The sequence below is a fragment of the Phoxinus phoxinus genome (genome assembly GCF_949152265.1).
Source record: "Phoxinus phoxinus genome assembly, chromosome: 3".
NCBI classification, from domain to species: domain Eukaryota; kingdom Metazoa; phylum Chordata; class Actinopteri; order Cypriniformes; family Leuciscidae; genus Phoxinus; species Phoxinus phoxinus.
This window is the reverse complement of record NC_136878.1, coordinates 15,060,623-15,078,716: the sequence shown is the minus strand read 5'-3', so window position 1 is coordinate 15,078,716 and position 18,094 is coordinate 15,060,623. Positions and strand designations below refer to the sequence as shown.

General features: G+C 37.0%; 1 protein-coding gene across 3 annotated transcripts in view; it reads left to right on the top strand.

Moving 5' to 3' along the window:
- Nucleotides 1-17,394, top strand: part of mfsd3 (major facilitator superfamily domain containing 3) — a 29,936-nt gene extending 12,542 nt beyond the window's left edge. For 2 of the 3 annotated variants that reach the window (XM_079607386.1, XM_079607385.1), the window contains exons 4-6: nucleotides 7,506-7,606; nucleotides 10,442-10,551; nucleotides 14,616-17,388. In XM_079607386.1, coding sequence (XP_079463512.1) covers nucleotides 7,506-7,606; nucleotides 10,442-10,551; nucleotides 14,616-14,819 — 415 coding nt within the window. In that variant the 3' untranslated portion in view covers nucleotides 14,820-17,388. Of the gene's footprint in view, nucleotides 1-7,505; nucleotides 7,607-10,441; nucleotides 10,552-14,615 lie in introns of all 3 variants that reach the window. The other variant, XM_079607387.1, reaches the window with a different exon arrangement.
- The last annotated feature ends 700 nt before the right edge of the window (nucleotides 17,395-18,094 follow it).

Below are 18,094 nucleotides of genomic sequence, written 5' to 3'. Positions count from 1 at the left end.
AATATACATAATAATAACAATAATGAAAGTAACAACAATTCTCCCATTAAATATAGCAGAAAATACCACAAACTTCGCTTCAATAACTTCAATAAACAATAACTTAACATGTAATAATAAAACAAGTGTAACTTAAATTAACGAGGTAGAGTTACAAGCATGAATGGGGAATACACACACACATCTATGGTATATCGTCACATCACGGGCATAATAACTTGTTTCCAAGAGCGAATGCAGTCCTCATCAAGTGTATAATTAAGGATTGCAAACTTACTTTTGCATTCACGCACAACACTTTGTCCGAAAAGCGATATAAACAGTTTATACTGCTGTAACTTCAGCGTCAGTCTCCGCGTCCCGCTACACTGTCATACTGTCTCTGTGAGGGCGGGGGAGATCACGTGGTCAAGGTTTCTGGACGCTGATTGGCTCAGACAAGGTGCAGTGTGTGCGTGTGCCTCGGAATACAGAGGGAGAGATTTTAGAGAGAGGTTAGATTGACAGCAAACTATAGCCTTTTTTATAAACATCTTTACTGTCACTTTTAAGCATTTTAAAGGTAGTGTAGGCAATGTTTTTCAAAAACACCTTTTTATACTGGTTGAAACTCTCTTCACATCCTGATAGCAATCAATAATAGAAGTGGTCTAAACATTAAACAATTATATATATCTTCTGTGAAAGTCTCAGAACCAAAAAAATGTTTGTTCAATCATTGCCTTTAGTCCGAATGTAATGCTACGATAACTTACCTGCCTGTAAACCTATGTATTTCCATACCTCCTCCGCTCCAGTTCCATGAGGCATGCAGAGTTGTAGACAGACAGTCACTGAGCGGCACAAACAAACAACAGCCGCCTTTTACCGTTCCTCCAGAACCAAAACAACAAGCTTATGCTGCGTTCATTCCATGTCGTAACCACTCAGAGCTGTTCACGTCCTAAGACTCGGATTTATGCTTTTCTGTGTCAACACCTATCAACGGTGAAATGAATCTACAGCAGTCAGGTGCTACAAGTCAGAGCTCTGTTAGTTGTTTACGTTCATTATTATTGTAAAGCTATGTGCTTTGAAACAGGTAATTTAACACCATCTCTTGTGATGCTTTGCAGACTCTGCTGTGTGTGTTCATGTGTTCTGGAGGAGACGTGGCTTTGGAGAGCACTCTGAAGTAGGGGTGCACCGAAATTTCGGTCGCCGAAAATTTCGGCCGAAAATGGCATTATCGGTTTCGGGCCGAAATAAAAAAGCCAGCCGAAAATGTCAACCGAAAATGAATGTCAACCGCGCACCTACCATTCGCGCGCCAGCGCTTGGGTTTCACTCACGGTCGAGCTGTCACTCTTCAACCACCCCACCCCTCCCCTCCCCTCCGTGCTCAAGCAGGTTTCACTCACGGTCGAGCTGTTTGCACGCGTCTGCAAAGATTAAGCATGTCAGCGGTATGGAAGTATTTTAAAGTTTCAGATGAGGACAACCAGCGCCGCCGCTCCCACCACGCGCATGAGCTGAGAGGGCACCAAAAATAGCGTAATGAAAAATCAATAATTATAATGCCGATATTATTTCAGTATAGAAATACAGACATCCCAAGTCCGGGAGTCTCCCGCATATTGATAGCGGCTCACTGATGCCCGCGAATTAGTTAAAATCTCCGGAATCTAGAGCGAGCGCGCACGCGAGACAGAGACTGTGCTACAAACCGTGTAGCGGGGAGAGGGAGAGAGAGCAAGAGACCGCGCGCGTGTGCCTCATGAAGCACATGCAATATAAAATATATATAATATATAAAATATTTTAGGTTTTGTTATGTAACTGTTAGTGGTAATAAAAGTTTGATTATTCTATTGGTTTGTGATTTTTCATTTCAGATCCATTAAAAAATTAAGCAATATAAATAAATATATATTAAAGTTTTTAAAAGAAGCCATTTTCGGTAGTGCTGTGTTGAAAAAATCGATTCACCGATTCTGAATCGATTTTCATATTAATTTCTAAAGATCGATCCGTAACTCAGAGGATCGATTTAATAACAGGCCTATATTTTCCCCATAAACACACTGAGACATGGCGACCGGCAGCGCTGCGGTCTCTCTGAATCCACCATAGACAGTATATAAGACTTGTTGACCAGAAATGAGGAAAGAGCCGTTCACATAGTGCGTTTTTTGCGCGTGCAAATTCGTTTTCCAGCCGCGCGGCCCGCGCCTCTGTTCATGGTTGCATAGCAACGACAGACGCAACGGGAAAGCACGCGCTTGTGGAAAAGAGAAAGCGGTGCAAACTGCGCTCTCCATGATGACGAGGAAGTATCGTCAAAAAATGTATTGATTTCTAGCCCTTGCATTAGCTTTACTACTAGATATATTCATTGAGATGAGAAATAAAAAGCCGCCCTGTACAGCTATGATCAGCTGTTCGGCCGAGCTTTCCATGTTGTTACGGAAAGGCCGTAACAGTCTTGTTTTTGTCACATGACCTGTTGAGATGCATTGAAGTGCTTCTCACTGAATTTGCACGCGTATAAAACGCGATACGTGAACGGCCCCTAAAGTGGTATCGTGTGCGGTTGTATCTAGTTTAAAAGGCCTTTTAAATATGAACGCAGTTTTGGATTAAATAAAAGGACAGTCAAGTCAAATAAAACACGTTTTATCTCCTGTTTAGTTGGTAACACTACATTAAGATACCATTCATTAATATTACTTAATGCCTTATCTAACATCAACACATTGAGTGAACAATATATTTTTACAACATTAATGTATGTTTGTGAATGTTATTTAATACAAACACTTGATTGTTCATGAACAGTTAAAACTTTTGAAAATTTTATATTTTAAGAATATAAGATCGTATCGGATCGGATCGAATCGAATCGAATAATGATAATCGATTCAAGATCTTGAGAATCGGAATCGAATCGATTCTTGAAATTTGAATCGATACCCAGCACTAATTTTCGGTATCGGTTTCGGTTTTCGGCCAAGTGCATCCTAAATTTTCGGTATCGGTTTCGGCCCAGAATTTTCATTTCGGTGCATCACTACTCTGAAGGGAGGGTGGGATCTTATGCTTTCAAAGCTAGCTTGCTATTGTTAGCCTGTCCAAAATTGCCTACCCTACCTTTAATGCGTCCTTCTCAAATAAAAGTATTTATTCCTTAAAAAAAACAAAATCTTACTGACCCTAAACGTTTGAACGGTGGTGAATATTTATTTGTGAGTGTGTATGTGTGTACACTAGAGGATGGATACCCGACCCGTGGGTTTGGACAGGTATTTAGAAATTATGTTTGGGGTCGGGCTCGGGTCACATCAGCGCGATAAGGCATTGAACATTTTAAATTTAAAACCGCTTATTATGTAGGTAGCCAATGTGCCTGATGCTTTCACTTGATGCAAACGTTTGTTTTTGTGATTTAAAATACATGTAAAATATTACCATAAGATCTGTCTTCCTGTGTGTGGAAATTTGTTTATCTAGCCGTGACAATGAATGCGCATGCGCCTGTGTTAAGTGCGCTTGTTGCTCCGTGCTTGCTGATGCGCACATCCTGTTGACATTCTCGAATGCCTTCCTACAGTTGCTTAATAAAAGTGGGCTTTCCACACAAACAAATGTACATGTGTCATTAGTATGAGAAAAAAATGGGATTTTAACTGTCGGACTCGGGTCGGGTTCGGTAACTGCTCTGTCGGACGCGGGCCGGCCTCGGACGGAGAAATTCGTCCCAATCCGCACTCTGGTGTACACTCATAGAGAATAATGTGTTCAAATTTTAAAGACGTGATGCTACACGGTGCTGCGCTTCTCGTCCGGTGTGCGACCCCCTTAAAGGAACACTCCACTTTTTTTGGAAATGATATTACAAACTTAGTGCCGGTCACGTTGGAAGTTACATTAAGGAAGTTAATGTTAGTAGCTTGGGACTAGGTGCTGTGTAATATCATTGCGGCTGCTGGTACGGCAGCACATTTCCTTGATTATTACGCAGGAATGAGAGTATAGTTCCTAGTCATATTGGCTTAGAAAATCACAACTTTTCATTATCCGTCGGTCTTAGTACACGATGTAACTACAGAAGAGTCCAGTTTTAAATAGGAAAAAAATATCGAAACTCTTTGGTAATTTTTTTGAGAGAGATGCTAACGGTCTAATCAATATTCAATGATAAATGCTAAGCTATGCTAAAAGTGCTACCGCCAGACCCGGAGATCGGCTGAATGGATTCGGAAACGGTAAAACTCAACTGTTTAACTCTATGGGAGTTGAAAAATGCGCCTATTTTCAAAAAAGTGGAGTGTTCCTTTAAGAAATGTAGATGGATACTGTAAAAATCTAATTCTAAAACCGGATGTACACCATACTGTAAAAAAAATAGATGTATACCAGCCCAGAACCTGTGCAAAATTCCCTTTAGATATCCTAATCAGCGGAAGATTGTGCGTACATGCATCTCCACCCCGCCTCCTCCCCAAAAAATAACCATATAAGGAGTTTACAACTCGACTATTCATATCCTCACCTGCATATCATTTCCATATGCATATTTCAATCCATGTAATAGCCTACTACTGCTTTCAAAGACACTTGGACAATATGAGATTGAGATATTTGAGACGGTAAATGCTGTTTGTGCCATTGCATTGCTAAGACTCATTTAGTATCCTTGTCTTGTTTAAAAAAATTAAATAAATGCCCACCAAAATTGTAGGTATAAAATACTTTTCAGAAAATAATTATTCTCATTCATTCCTCTTGGCAAAATAGACCATTTTTAATTGTTTTAAACAAAACAAATTTATGCAGTTTTGAGCATTAAATAAACATATATATTAGAATGTTTAGACTGAAAAAGATACTTATTTTTCAGTGTAACAATTTTCTGACATCAGTGCTTCACACAGAACATAAAAAATAAAATAAAAAACATGTAAATAGGCATTTTCATGATGCTTGGAAGACTGCGTAAAGTGTTATCAATAGGCTACTGTCAGTCTGCTCAGGAAAAGCCGCACACCTGTGTGCAGTGTGGCAGCATTGTACAGTACTCTGTCATCGGACCATTCGAACCCCTGAAGAGTCCTTGAGTGTCTGTCATTGCCTGTGTCATCTTAGTCAAGTGCGCATCACTGATCATAATTCGTGTGAAAATATTTTCTTCTGCTATTTAGACTACAATTCAAAGCAGAATTATCATATGTCAAGCAAAAATGTAGCATTCACTGGAAAATTGGTAAAAAGCAGTACATCCATTACAAATATTCACATCTAAAAAAAATGTTTTTAACTTGTGGATAATGATTTAATGTAATGCTTAACTCCATTAATGAGAGTGGAATATTTAATATAAATGTGTATATCAAATGGAAAAACAGTTTTAAATAATTTAGTTTACTTCATTATTTTACTCACACCGGTTAACAAGTGTGGAGTGTGCGGACGGTGCGTGCATATTTACACCAAATAAATTTTTTGTTACAAGTCCCGATATATGCGAGGAAAATTGAGTATGCATATTTCAATGCCCATTTTGTGCACTGGTTATACATGAGGACTGGGGTGAGTGGGACAGATGTGCAGTCCCAAAATATGCGTTAAATATCTACTGTACTCTCTCAAATGTTCTTACCTTTCCATCTCTCCCTTTCTCTCTAACCTCTCCATTATTCTCTGTCTCTTCGTCTTTTTCCTGCTGTACCTTTCTCTCTCCCTTTCGGTCTCTCTCTCTGTCTCTATGCTAAAGGCAGTGTTAGTGAATGAGGAGGAATGTAAAGTTTCACACGCAGGGGGCTTGTTCATTCGACACAGTCGTGCATTCAGGCCTTGCTTCCCACAGATTGGGTTTCTGTCGTTGTCTGTTCAGGGCCACTAAAAGCTAATTTGGACACTTATCCCGGCCCCATCTGAAATGCTTGAGTGGCCAAAAACTGACCCCCATACACTGATCGCCATCAGCAATCTGAGAGTACGAATCTTATCGGGCCTAACTGCTCGTGTGATACGCCTGTTTTAGACTTGCTTTCGATCTCTCGCATCCTTCTCTCTCTCTAAGTTGCTTGTTTTCCTCTTTAAGACTCTGTCTGTCTTTCTTACAGCTCTCTTTTTCTTTCTCTCTCTCCTCTCATCTGAGCGAAATATGAAAGAGTGTTATTGAGTGGATGCAGGGAGGGTGTTTGCATGAGAATGATGGCAGATTGGCTTTCTGTCTGACCGGCTGCTGTTGTTGACTGGGTTCATCTAGATCTCAAAGGCTGGTTTAAGATGACAGACGATTCCTTACTCTTCTCTTAAAGTTCAGTTGACCTTTACCCGCATCTCCTTCTCTCTTTCTCGACTTGCTTTCTCTGTCAGAGGCCTTGGAGTTTATTCACATGCAAAGGATATTTTTAATTGATGATGCAATTTTATACTTATTTTTACAACCTTAGGGACAAGTCAAACTAATTTTCAGGCAACAGATGCTGTCACCAGAGCTTAACCCAAGCCTGGTTATTAATCATTCTGCCTGACTGCTTTAAGCATTAATACATTTGTTCGTTTTAGAGAACATGATGTAAAATTATGTTAACTGTACTGATAATTGGAAATCTTAACAACACCGTAGAAGCCGTGACTCCAGACCCTGTGTGTGATTGACAGGGCCCTACGGGTGTTCTGATTGGAGCTGGGAGAAATTGAGGTGTGTGTGATGGTCACTAATTAGCCGGGGGTTAATCAGCCCATGTCTGTGGATCTTGTCGCGTTATTGATTATGTTGTGACGGAAGTTCACCCAGTGGGATTCTTAACTGCTAATAGAGAATCAATTAGAGTGTGTAAGCAAACACACTGCATGTAAGCATGTGTACAGGAGTGCTTCTTCTCTGTCTCAGTGTGGCAGTCCTGTGTGGTTGACCCTCATTAATGTCCTACAGTGATTGATCTGTAAAATATTAGCCTATAGTTTGTTTGGTATATATTTTTTTAAATATATATATGTCATTTTTTAATGTTAAATTATATTGTACTACTGTTCAAAAGTTTAGGGTTGGTAAGAATTGCTCAACAAGGCTGCATTTATTTGATAAAAAAAACTAATAATATTTGTGAAATATTATTACAATTGAAATTTTCTGTATAATGTATATTTTAAAATGTAATTTATCCCTATGAATTTTCAGCAGCCATTAGTCTTGTCACATAATATGCTGATTTGCAGCTCAAGAAACACTTCAGTGTTGAAAACTGTTTTGCGTGATATTTTTGTGGAACCTCTACCAGTGATAATAAATAGAAAGCTGCTGAAATGCTGAAAGAGCAGCATTTTTTTTGTAACATATTAAATGTCTTTACTATCACTTCTCTCAAATTCAAATGAATGTGTCCTGTAAAGTGTCCTGTTACTCATGAAAGTATTAATTTCTTTAAATATTTTTTTACTTTAATGTATACTATAATATACGTATTTGTGTAGCATGAGATGATATGAACTGAACTTTCTCTCTTTTATGTCCTCAGTATTGGCCTGCTGATGAGACGTGTGTTTATGATGCGGACTATCAGCATGGTCTTTCAGAGCTCACTTCTCGTAGTGCTGGAGCCCTCGCCCTTGATGAAAGGTGAGACATTCACATACATGAACATTCTTTAGGACCAGCATATTTTAATTTTATTTAATTTTATATATATATTTTACTTTATCTCTTTGAATAGTGCCCTGCTTTATACATAAAAGGACAGGGAAAAATGTTTTCAATGCATTCAACACAGGTTAATGACTGCCATGTACAATTTATGGGTACAGGTTGTTCTTAAGAGTCAAATAGCTCACCTGTAATTATGTATGTATAGAAGTGAAATTGACCTGTTCTCCGCCGAGCTTTCTACTGTTCCCCTGCATTTAAGAATCCATAGGGCCGTCTCCGGTTTCCCGCGTTTTCCACTGACAGGCTAAAGTGTCCATTTCAGCACCTTGCACAGAGTAAACAGGTGTTCAGGCAGAGTGTGTCTGAATAAAACTCTCAACGCTGCATTAAACAACAGCGTCTGATAAAAAGGGAGAGTATTAACATGAATGTCATACAGGCCAGCATAGAGTTCATCTTGCTGTATGGTGAGATCAGAATAGAAAATGACAAAAAATCTAAAATTGACGTGTGAGATTAAAAATATGTTATTTTAACATTGTTTAATTTAGTTAATTAATTTGATTTATCTATAAATCAAATCCAGATGGGTTGGATTATAAATATATTTACACTTTATATGGCAGAAATAATTAATTATCAAAGCTTAACGTGTGTAAAAGAAAATGCAAACATTAATACGATAATCGCATGATAAAGGCAAAAACGTATTTGGTACTTAAGCGACCTCTGGAGAATCAAAAAGGAAAAATACACATTTTCATATTTATCCCGACAATAATTGGCAATTGTTGAGTCTGTTAACAGACTTGGTTTAATTTCATCAGGTGCTCAAAGCTGTTTATTTGTTGCCTTAGGTATCTGTTTTAATATACAGTAAAATCCGTAGTACCAGAGGATATGTTACCGAAGACAAACTTTCAGTATTGATCCAAACTTATATCAGTGTGCTTTCTTTTCTGAGAAATTATCTTGAACTTTTATTCCATAAATCTTCTGTAAGACTCCTGTAGATCTGTTCTGATAACCATCTTCATAGTCCTAGTGCTTGGATTCAGCATAACTCAAGCAACATTTTATGCATGAACTGTGTAGAAGTGATCATACAGAAGTTATGTCAAACATACTCTCTCCCGGTTCAACTTGCTTAAGTGGATTTGCGTTTCTGTTTCTGTCTGCGGAAGCTAACGCTATTTTACCTTGAGTATTCTCACGGCTCACTTTGATAAATGAATAAACCCATATTCATACCCTCTGCCTGTTTCTCTTATTTTTCCTTGCGCGGTCTCTTTCTCTCACAGGTGCTTTGAATGTTTATTTAATGAAAATGAAAAAAAGGAAATGGGGAAACTCTTGCGTTTTAGCTGTTTCACTCTGTATTTTTTGCCACTGTATTACTTCTTCCCCAGGATGTCGTTGCTTTTTAGTCTAGATGTTTTTGTCAGCGAGCTTCTGTTTGACAACTCCCTCATCTCTCTGTCTTTCTTATTCTCTCTCTGTGTCTCTCTTTTTGCCACTCTCCCAAACGAAATGGAACAAAGCAACTCTGCACCCCATCTAACCCCCCTCCAAAAAAAAAAAAAAGAGGAAAAAAGAATGATAAAGTTCTGCAGAAAATATTTTTCAATATTGTATGAGACTGGATGCCTCAGAAGAGCTGATTTTCCTTCCTGTGGTTCCTGGATAAGTAATGGAGAAGTCTTGTTAGGCAGAACTAAACATTTCCAGTAAATAATTCAGATGGAGCTGGATGTGAAAGCTTCATGATTTTTTTTTTTTTTTTTTTTTTTTTTTTTTGCAAATGGGCTTCTGGTAATGATTGATTTGAGATTCACGATTTTTAGAGGCTTTAATGGTAGACGGTCTGTCTCATGCTCTGGGTGGACGTTACTCAGGTGAATTAAATAATCATTTTCAAAATGGCCAAAAAGACAATTGTGGCAACATATAGAGTCAGATTTGACTGTGTCTTAAGTTAAACTGCTAGTAGTTTGACATGGTTCTGTCTGCATAAATAATAGTCTGGGAGAGCTCAGTTATAATAACAAGCATGTACAGTACTGTTCCTGCTAACACAGGAATGCCAGTGTTGAGTCTGAGTAGAGCTGAAACTGTATGAAAATTTCACGTGTGACCAAAATTATCATAATTATCAATATTTTCTTTGTATTGTTAAAATGTGCTGGAAATGTTCAAAAAGTACTCTACGTACACTGAAATCATTTCACCAAGTTTTATGCAGAAAACCGACAGACAACAAATAATATTAGCACTATGCGCTTTTTGTCCGCATTGAAAAACATTAACCGGTAGGAACCGGTGAACTTTTAACATACCATCTGAATGTCAAAATAAATAAACACTACAAAACCACAGTAAAGCAGTCCGTACCTTTACCTAGTGCTAACTTTGCTTATTGCTGAACTGTATTTTACTGCAAGTTTTTAAAATCGCGATAGTTGGGTAAATTAAATATGAAAGGTAATACTAAACTTCAGGATTTTTTATCATGGCTTATCGTCAAACCGATAAACGCTTCATCCCTAAGTTTGAGTAAGGCCAAGCACAAACTACCAGACAGAAGCTCGTCACCCTGCACACATTTCTTCCCACAGGCCATCCCTCTCAATTAACACTGCCAGATATTCAGTGCAATATTATGGCATTATGCGTTTTTATATGCAATATCTAAATTCAGAGTCATAAATTCAAACTTGAGGTGTGTCTGCGATCTAAGGCTTTTTGTCGCAGGCTTAAACAAGGGCAGAATTTTGTGTCTTGTCTTAATGTGTATTGTGTCTTCCTCAGGTATGGCAGTGTTGAGTCTGAGTTTGCAGCATTTCATAGCGGGTCTTATCACCACTCTCACTTTCACCACGATGATGAACTGCACACAGAGAGCCGAGGAGAGCATACAGGTATCGCACGCCACCCTCTTCAACTGACCACAGCTCTGACTCTTGACAGGTCAGAACAGGCTGCTTAGCAGCATCACACGTGTTCACCTGAGGTCAACAGCAGGACAAATCTGTTGCGTTTTCTCTTCAGTTTCAGCAGGCAAGCTCCAAAGACAACAAAACATGCATCTTACAATTTTTGATAGTTGTTGACAGGTAGAGTCTCACAACAGGCCGTGAGCTGCACAAAGCCTGAGAGTGTTTCCTGTCTGCCACATACGTGAGCACATCACAGCAGTCAAAATCTCATTCATCTGTCAGTCAATATCTCCACTCAGAGAACTGAGCAGTTTTAACACTCTCTTTAGCTCTGCACGTCAACCCATTTCAGCTCATCAATCACCTACAAAGCATACTCATCAGAAAGTATATTCAAATTCATAGATTTGACATTTTGATTTCTTTCTTCTTCTTTTTGTATGTGTAGCCCAGTGGTTAGTTTGCATGCTCTGATACGTTGTACATTAGTGCTCATGTGAGCAATGCAAGTTTAAGATTGATTTGTGTTATTTCCAGACTCCGTTCCACAAACAACTCTACGGTTTCAAAACTTTCTTCCTAGCAAAGGTCTGCAAAGGAGCAATTTGTGTAAACACAACCGTTGGAAAAAAGTTTGATTTCAGATTTTATGGAGTCGAAAACCCTATGGACACTAAGGCTGCATTTATATTTGATAGAAAGTAATTTTAGAATTTTTATATAATTTATTCTTGTGATGACAATCATTAGTCCAGTCTTCAGTGTCACATGATCCTTCAGAAATCATTCTAATACAGTATGCTTATTTGGTGCTCAAGAAACTTTTCTTATTATTATCAATTGCTGAAAAATATTGCTGCATAATGTTTTTTTCTTTTGAGGAAACTGATAATATTTTTCAGGGTTCTTTGATGGATAGCAAAGATCAGCATTTATTCAAAATGGAAATCTTTTGTGAAATTATAAATTACAATTTTGATCAATGTAATTATCATTACTGAATACATATAAAAAAACGTAGCAACTCAACTTTTAAACATTTGGCTGTAAATAAATGAAGCATTTATTATCTCAGGAATATTAATTGCAGGAGTGATTATAGTGATTTTTTTTCTGGTTTCCAGTTGGGCCAGTAGTTTTTACTTGTCCTGCCAACAATTATGCATTTCTTCTGTTAATGTGTTAGAGATAATATAATAATATTTTGTTTTTCGAAAATCCAAAAAGTTTTTAGTGTAACTGAGAATTATATCGCTATTTATGAAATCCATGCTGTAAATCTATAAACAAAGATGGCATACAGTGCAAAAGTTTGCTCTGGTGACAATGAGTGCCCGTTTTGTTCTGAATATGGGCATAAGATAAATAAGGGGCAGATTGAGTTAACAAATAGTATTTTTAGAACATAGTTTGTGAAAACAACCTAATGCACGTTGTATTTCTCTTCAGATATTGCTTCTGTGCAGTGTACTGTGCCACTTTTATAGTGTAAAGACAGCTTACTGTCTATCAAAAACATCATCTCTGTTCTTCACAATACTCCACTCCCTATTATGTCCCACTAATCTTGTTGGCTAATTTCTCTCTTTTTTAGTTTTGTTGTTCATTCTCTATATTTGTTTATTTATGTGTCCCTTAGATGATAAACGGTAGTTCTCACTGTTCCAATATCTCTCCCCTCCCATGTTCTCTCGTTTCGTCCCATCGTTCATCTTTGACATGACAGTATTGTCCTGTTTAAATGGGCCTGCGCTGCTTGCATGCGATCTTTCACTGCTCTCTTAGCTACAGTGTTTGTCACTTCACCAGCTCAATACCTGCTGAATTAATGGTACTAACGAAACTCATTACAAAATAAGAGAAAGTGCTAGTATGTTTTTCCTCGGCCTCTAACCAATTAAAAACTTCAGATTCACATTAAGAAGAAAATGACCTGGAGGATGATTGTAAACTGTAGGTTAATTCCAAATGTTCTTATAAAATACTGTACATACCGTAGCGAGAGCAGCTTGTGTGTGTTTGTTTTAAGGTGGTTTTAGATGACCGAAAACCGATACTGTGAATGTTTGTGAAAAAGCCCTTGAGGGAGAAACTGAACACCTTAAACAAGTTTGTAGGAATAAAGGTACTTCACTTAACTTTGGTGGCGGGGCCATGTGAAGGAACGGACTTGGCTTTGCTTTCCCATTCTGTGTGTTAAGTCGAAGGACTAGAGTATTGAGACAGTCTCTACCGTCCAGACAAGAGAGGGATTCAGACTGCTCTTTGATCCTCCTGTTGGAATTGTTTTGATGTGAGGCGAAGTTAAAAATTTATAAATATGAATCATGTTAAAAAGTCTGTTATTTTGAAGAGTATCAAACCACGTCAAAAATTTCTGTTTTGTGCGTTATCTGGAGTGTTACTGCAGTTTTTTTTCTTCTACACTCCATCTTTGCCTCCTCTCCCCATTGTTTCCTGTACTATCTCTAACTGTCCTGTCCTATGAAGACATAAAGGGTCATTATATTTAAATTAACATAGTACAATGTTTATTAGTTATCGTTCGATATTGGAGATATGTTTTATTTGTTGTAATATTTCATTGTGATATTGTATATTTAATTATGCATGTTCAATTGTGCCTGCTCAATATTTTTACATTTAGATTACTTTTTCCATCATCTAACATCTTCTTAAAGTTTGTCTTTACATTTTTTTTATAATCTTAAATTAAATATCAATTTTCATACTGCACATTTTAGTGTTATTTTAGTATTATTTTATGCTATAAATACTTATTTTTTAAAAATATTTAATTCATATTTTCAGCTTTTAAATTAAAAAATTTAAATGTCATTTTTATCATTAAACATATATTTATCTTTTTATTTCAGCTTTAATTTGAGTCATTTAAGTACTTTAGCTTATTTTATTTAAGTTAGTTGCTAAGGCAACATTTCTAATTTTTGTTTCAGTTTGTCATCTAACATTTATATTTTATTTCAGTCAATGGAAACTTTTTTCATAGTTTTAGTATACATCAACAAAACTGAAAAATGATATGCCTAGCATTACATGTTGTAGTGTTTAAATTCACTTTTATTATTTCACATGACAGATTTTAGTTTGTGTTTTCTTTTTAAGTTAGTTAGGCAATATAGTGTAGAATTGTAATAAGTCATTTGTTGGTTTTCGGCCATAACGTGGAAAACATTTTTTGGGTTATTGGTAAATTTAAAAAAAATCGGTGCATCCTTAAAGGAGAACTCCGGTCAATTTTAACATTGAGCTCATTTTTTTGTAAATTTGGAGTGCTGTCAATACAGAGAACAACGACAAAAATCGGTGTTGCCTACACTGTTATGCTCTTTTTAAAATTTGCACCCTGTTGACTTCAATGGGGCACGCTTTAAACCTGCTTTTAGCCTCTTAACATCTTTGATATGTCATTACAAGTGCCCAGCCATGTTAGATGATTCCTTCAGAGTGAACACGAGTGAATCTGACTACAGTAGATGTGAAAGATATTAATAAAAATTAGTTATTTCAGCCAGCGCAAATACCTGTATTTACATCCTGTTTTCGGTCGAAGTCCAAAGTAGTCGATTGGCGAGTTCACGTGCGTGATCATAGGTAACTAAACCTATGCGCGTGAACTCGACAAGAGCTCGACTTGAAGTCAACAGGGTGCACATTTTAAAAAGAGGATAAGACAGTCTAGGCAACACCAATTTTTGTCGTTGTTCTCTGTATTGACAGCACTCCAAATTTACTAAAAATTTAGCTCAATGTTAAAATTGACCGGAGTTCTCCTTTAATGTTTAGATCTCTTTTGTAATTGAATGCTGGACCTGGATCTAAAAACATTTTTTTAAAAGTAGAGATCAGTGAATAAATGACAGTTGCACACATGTGTAACATCTGATTTTAGCCTAACAGCAAAACACTTTCCCCTTTCTTTATAATTTACTGTCCCATTTTCACTAGCTATTCTTGAGTAAATTGCCAAAAGTTAATGCTAAGACTCTTTCTATATTTGCCTCTCTCTGTCTGTCAATCTTTAGGCCACCCACTACAGTTTTCTGGCCACTCTGGAGGTCCTGGGGAAACTGAGTTTTAGTGCCCTGGCTGGAGGTATGGTGGACACTGTGGGCTTTCCCATAGCCTTCATCCTCTTCCTCTTCCTCACTTCCAGCAGTGCACTGCACGTGTGGAGAGCCACAGAGACTGGTGTCCTGAAGGAGCAACTTAAAGGCCAGCCACTGTGACCAGTGTGAGCCTAAAAGAGCGCCGAGTGAGTTAATGTCTGGGTAAAAGAGAGCGAGATTGAATCTTATGCTTAGAAAAAGATACTGGTGACCAAATAGACAGACAAGCAAATATGTTGTTTTTATTTGTATTAATTTATGACACAACCAGCATTGTCCGAGACAAAAGCCACATGCGTACTGCACTCTTAGTACCTCTCTGAAAAACACTGCAAATGTTTAACAGCTACATATAGTCAACTATTTATAGGTACTTGCTTTTATAAAACAAGTCATCCTGAATGGCAAGCAGACTGAGCTATGGCAACACTGTGAACATGCCATGTAGTCTGTCTAAAGGACAACAGTTCGTTAAAAAAACGAATGGTTTATCCATTATTTGCTATAATGGACAATGCTAAATGTGTAATTCAACAGAATTATACTAGTTCTAAAAGGTTTAAAGCTTGTTTAAGGGTCTAGTATAGTTTGGTTTAGTTCTACACACCCTAGTCATTTACACATTTCCTTATATGCAGCATGTATTCATCTTAGAAATGCCTTTAGTTTTTTAATCACAGACATCATTCAGCTTTATGACCAATCAGCAGCATGCTGCATTTTAAGAATCGCTTGACTTTACAGTCATGCACATTTGGAAGCAGTATGAACATTGAATTATGGTTCTATGATTAACGGAGTGCTTTTTTGTATTCTCAATGCAATACTTTTATTAAAGGGGTCATATCACGGGAAAATAAAAGTTCAATGTACTATGAAAAAGCACTGTACCTTTTGACAATGTTGTACATTGACTCTTATTTGGAGTTCAGAAACTCTGCCAAAAAAATATGACCTTACTTCCCAAGAATTATTGATGAGAGTTAAATAAGTTAAAAACCTTGTGCTGCTCTTGTATAGCACCTGGAGATCTGCTTATCCTTCCTAGGATTGTTAGGAAATGTGAGGAAAGAATGGCCCAGCAGCAAACGTGACCCAACGATTTCTCATTTCACTTACTTAGACTGTTTACATACAGTATGCAAGGCACAACAATTGCTATTTCATTCAGCGAGTCAGAAAGAGCGTGGAGAGCAGTCATGAGAATACTATATTAGGACTGTTTTGATTTATAAAACTTGACTAACATTGTGAGTGGACCTCAGGGAGAAAAATATTCTAAAAAGTATGATATGACCCCTTTAATGTCTGTACATTAAATACTGTACATTGAAACAGTCAACTCATCAAGCTCATTTCTTTGAGCCAATACTATATTGTTTAAAACTATTTATTTTTTGTATAGTGAGTTGTCTGCATTTCCTATGCAATAACACACATTTTTTCATGATTTTTCAATATAACTGCTTCTTATCATACCTGAAAAATAATTTATTTTCAGTCGGTGAAATATAGACTGTCATCATGAATCGATATACAAACCTTAATCCTGAAGTTCTTGTAAAGGACTGTGGGTAATTCTCTGAGTCACTATCTTCCTGAGCCATGTTTTATTTTTGAATATGTTTGAATTGCCTTACTTTTTTATATAGTTTATTCCAGAGCCAAAACATGTGGAGATATTATTGAGACTAGATAGGTATACGTGTGGATTTTGCCATAACTAATGTGTTTAAGATATCTTGAATCTATAACATATTATAATTGTTTATACAAATTTTGGGCAATTTTAATTGCAAAAAAAAAATAAACAAATGAAAATGCAACTATACATGTATAAAGCGCATTAAGTCTGTGTATGTTCAATACATTCATTCGTTTTTTGTTTTAATGTTGAAATTAGAATTTTTTGAAAAATTCTTTTTTTCAACCCATTCTTCCACAGTTCCGTGCAGAATAATAGTCCTCCGCTGCTGGATGGATTCTTAAAGTCTTTATTAAAAAATGATCTCTCTCTCATCCAACAACCGGACTAAGGAATGCTTTGACACAAATTGGCCTATTAAGGGTTTCCTTCTCTATAGACATGGGCTCAACAACCTACATGCCAGAGAAATACTATCTGATAATTTCAGAAATATTAATGTTGGTTATCTCTCATCTGCACCCACATATCCCATCAGCCTACTTCTTCAGCACACCACTGGTTTTATTTAGTTGTCCAACTATCAAAATCTGTGTGGCAAAGCTGTGTGGCCCAATGGACAGCATGGAGCCGATATTTTATGTTGTAGTGAAGCACACATAAATCAGCCGTTTTCTAATTTTTCTACTTTCAATATTAAATCGAAAAACGAATGAACACCATGTACAAGGACTCATTTACAGTATATGTTTTCCATGCTTGTATAGTGTAGTATAGTCTTGTGTCATTTTGCTCTTGGTTGTTAGCAATGCTTCTGTTTTTTTGGTTTGAGAAATAGAAACAGACAGCCACAACTGAATAATACATTTTTAAAATGTTTCAAAGCTCATCCTTTTATTAGATAACTGAAAAAGGTATGGCCAATTGATGGTTATCATTAAATACTCTGATTATCAAAGGCCTTACCAAACAAAAAAAAAACATATTTTGGGGACATTAGCCCTGGCTATACATGTAAGAGACTCAAAAATAAAAGCTATTACTGAACCTAGACTGTGCCTGTGCTTTTGTGAGCTTATCAGACAAGAATTAAAAGCCATTAGTCTGTGTTATCAAGAGATCCTGGGCCATAAGACTTAACCTTAGTCTTTAGAAAATCCAATATTGTGTTGTGTACATTTGTGGTTTATACACTGCTCTGAAGATCTAAAGCAGAGTGAAATACTCAAGTATTTCCCCAGATGGAGCCTGGAGATGTTTCCCCATGAGATGATGCAATAACTGTAGACCCGTATGTTGATGGGACTGAACCATATCCCCAGTTTTTACCATGACACTGTATACTCTCCCTCACCTTGACCGAGAGGTGATTATTCCCGATCTGTCAAAGGGATTAGGAGTCCTTACGTAATTCATGAATAGACCTGCACTTCACCTTTTCACTGTGACATTATTTCCTGGGTGGTTTAGATAGAGAGAAAGGACAGGGAAGAAAGGAAGGGAGAGTCGTCTTCACACTTCACCTTCGGAAAATCACAAGGGACCAAGAACTGGTCAAATGGAGAGTGTGTATGTTTACATACACAGTTATAATTGAGCTACATCAGGTTTTTTCATAGTCTTCAAAAGTATATTCAGAAATATAGATAAACTATGCACTATAAAACGTGATCAGTTGACTTAATTAAAAAAAACATGCGTAATTTAAAAAAATAATTTATGTGGAATTGTCAAGTTTCAATTATGCATG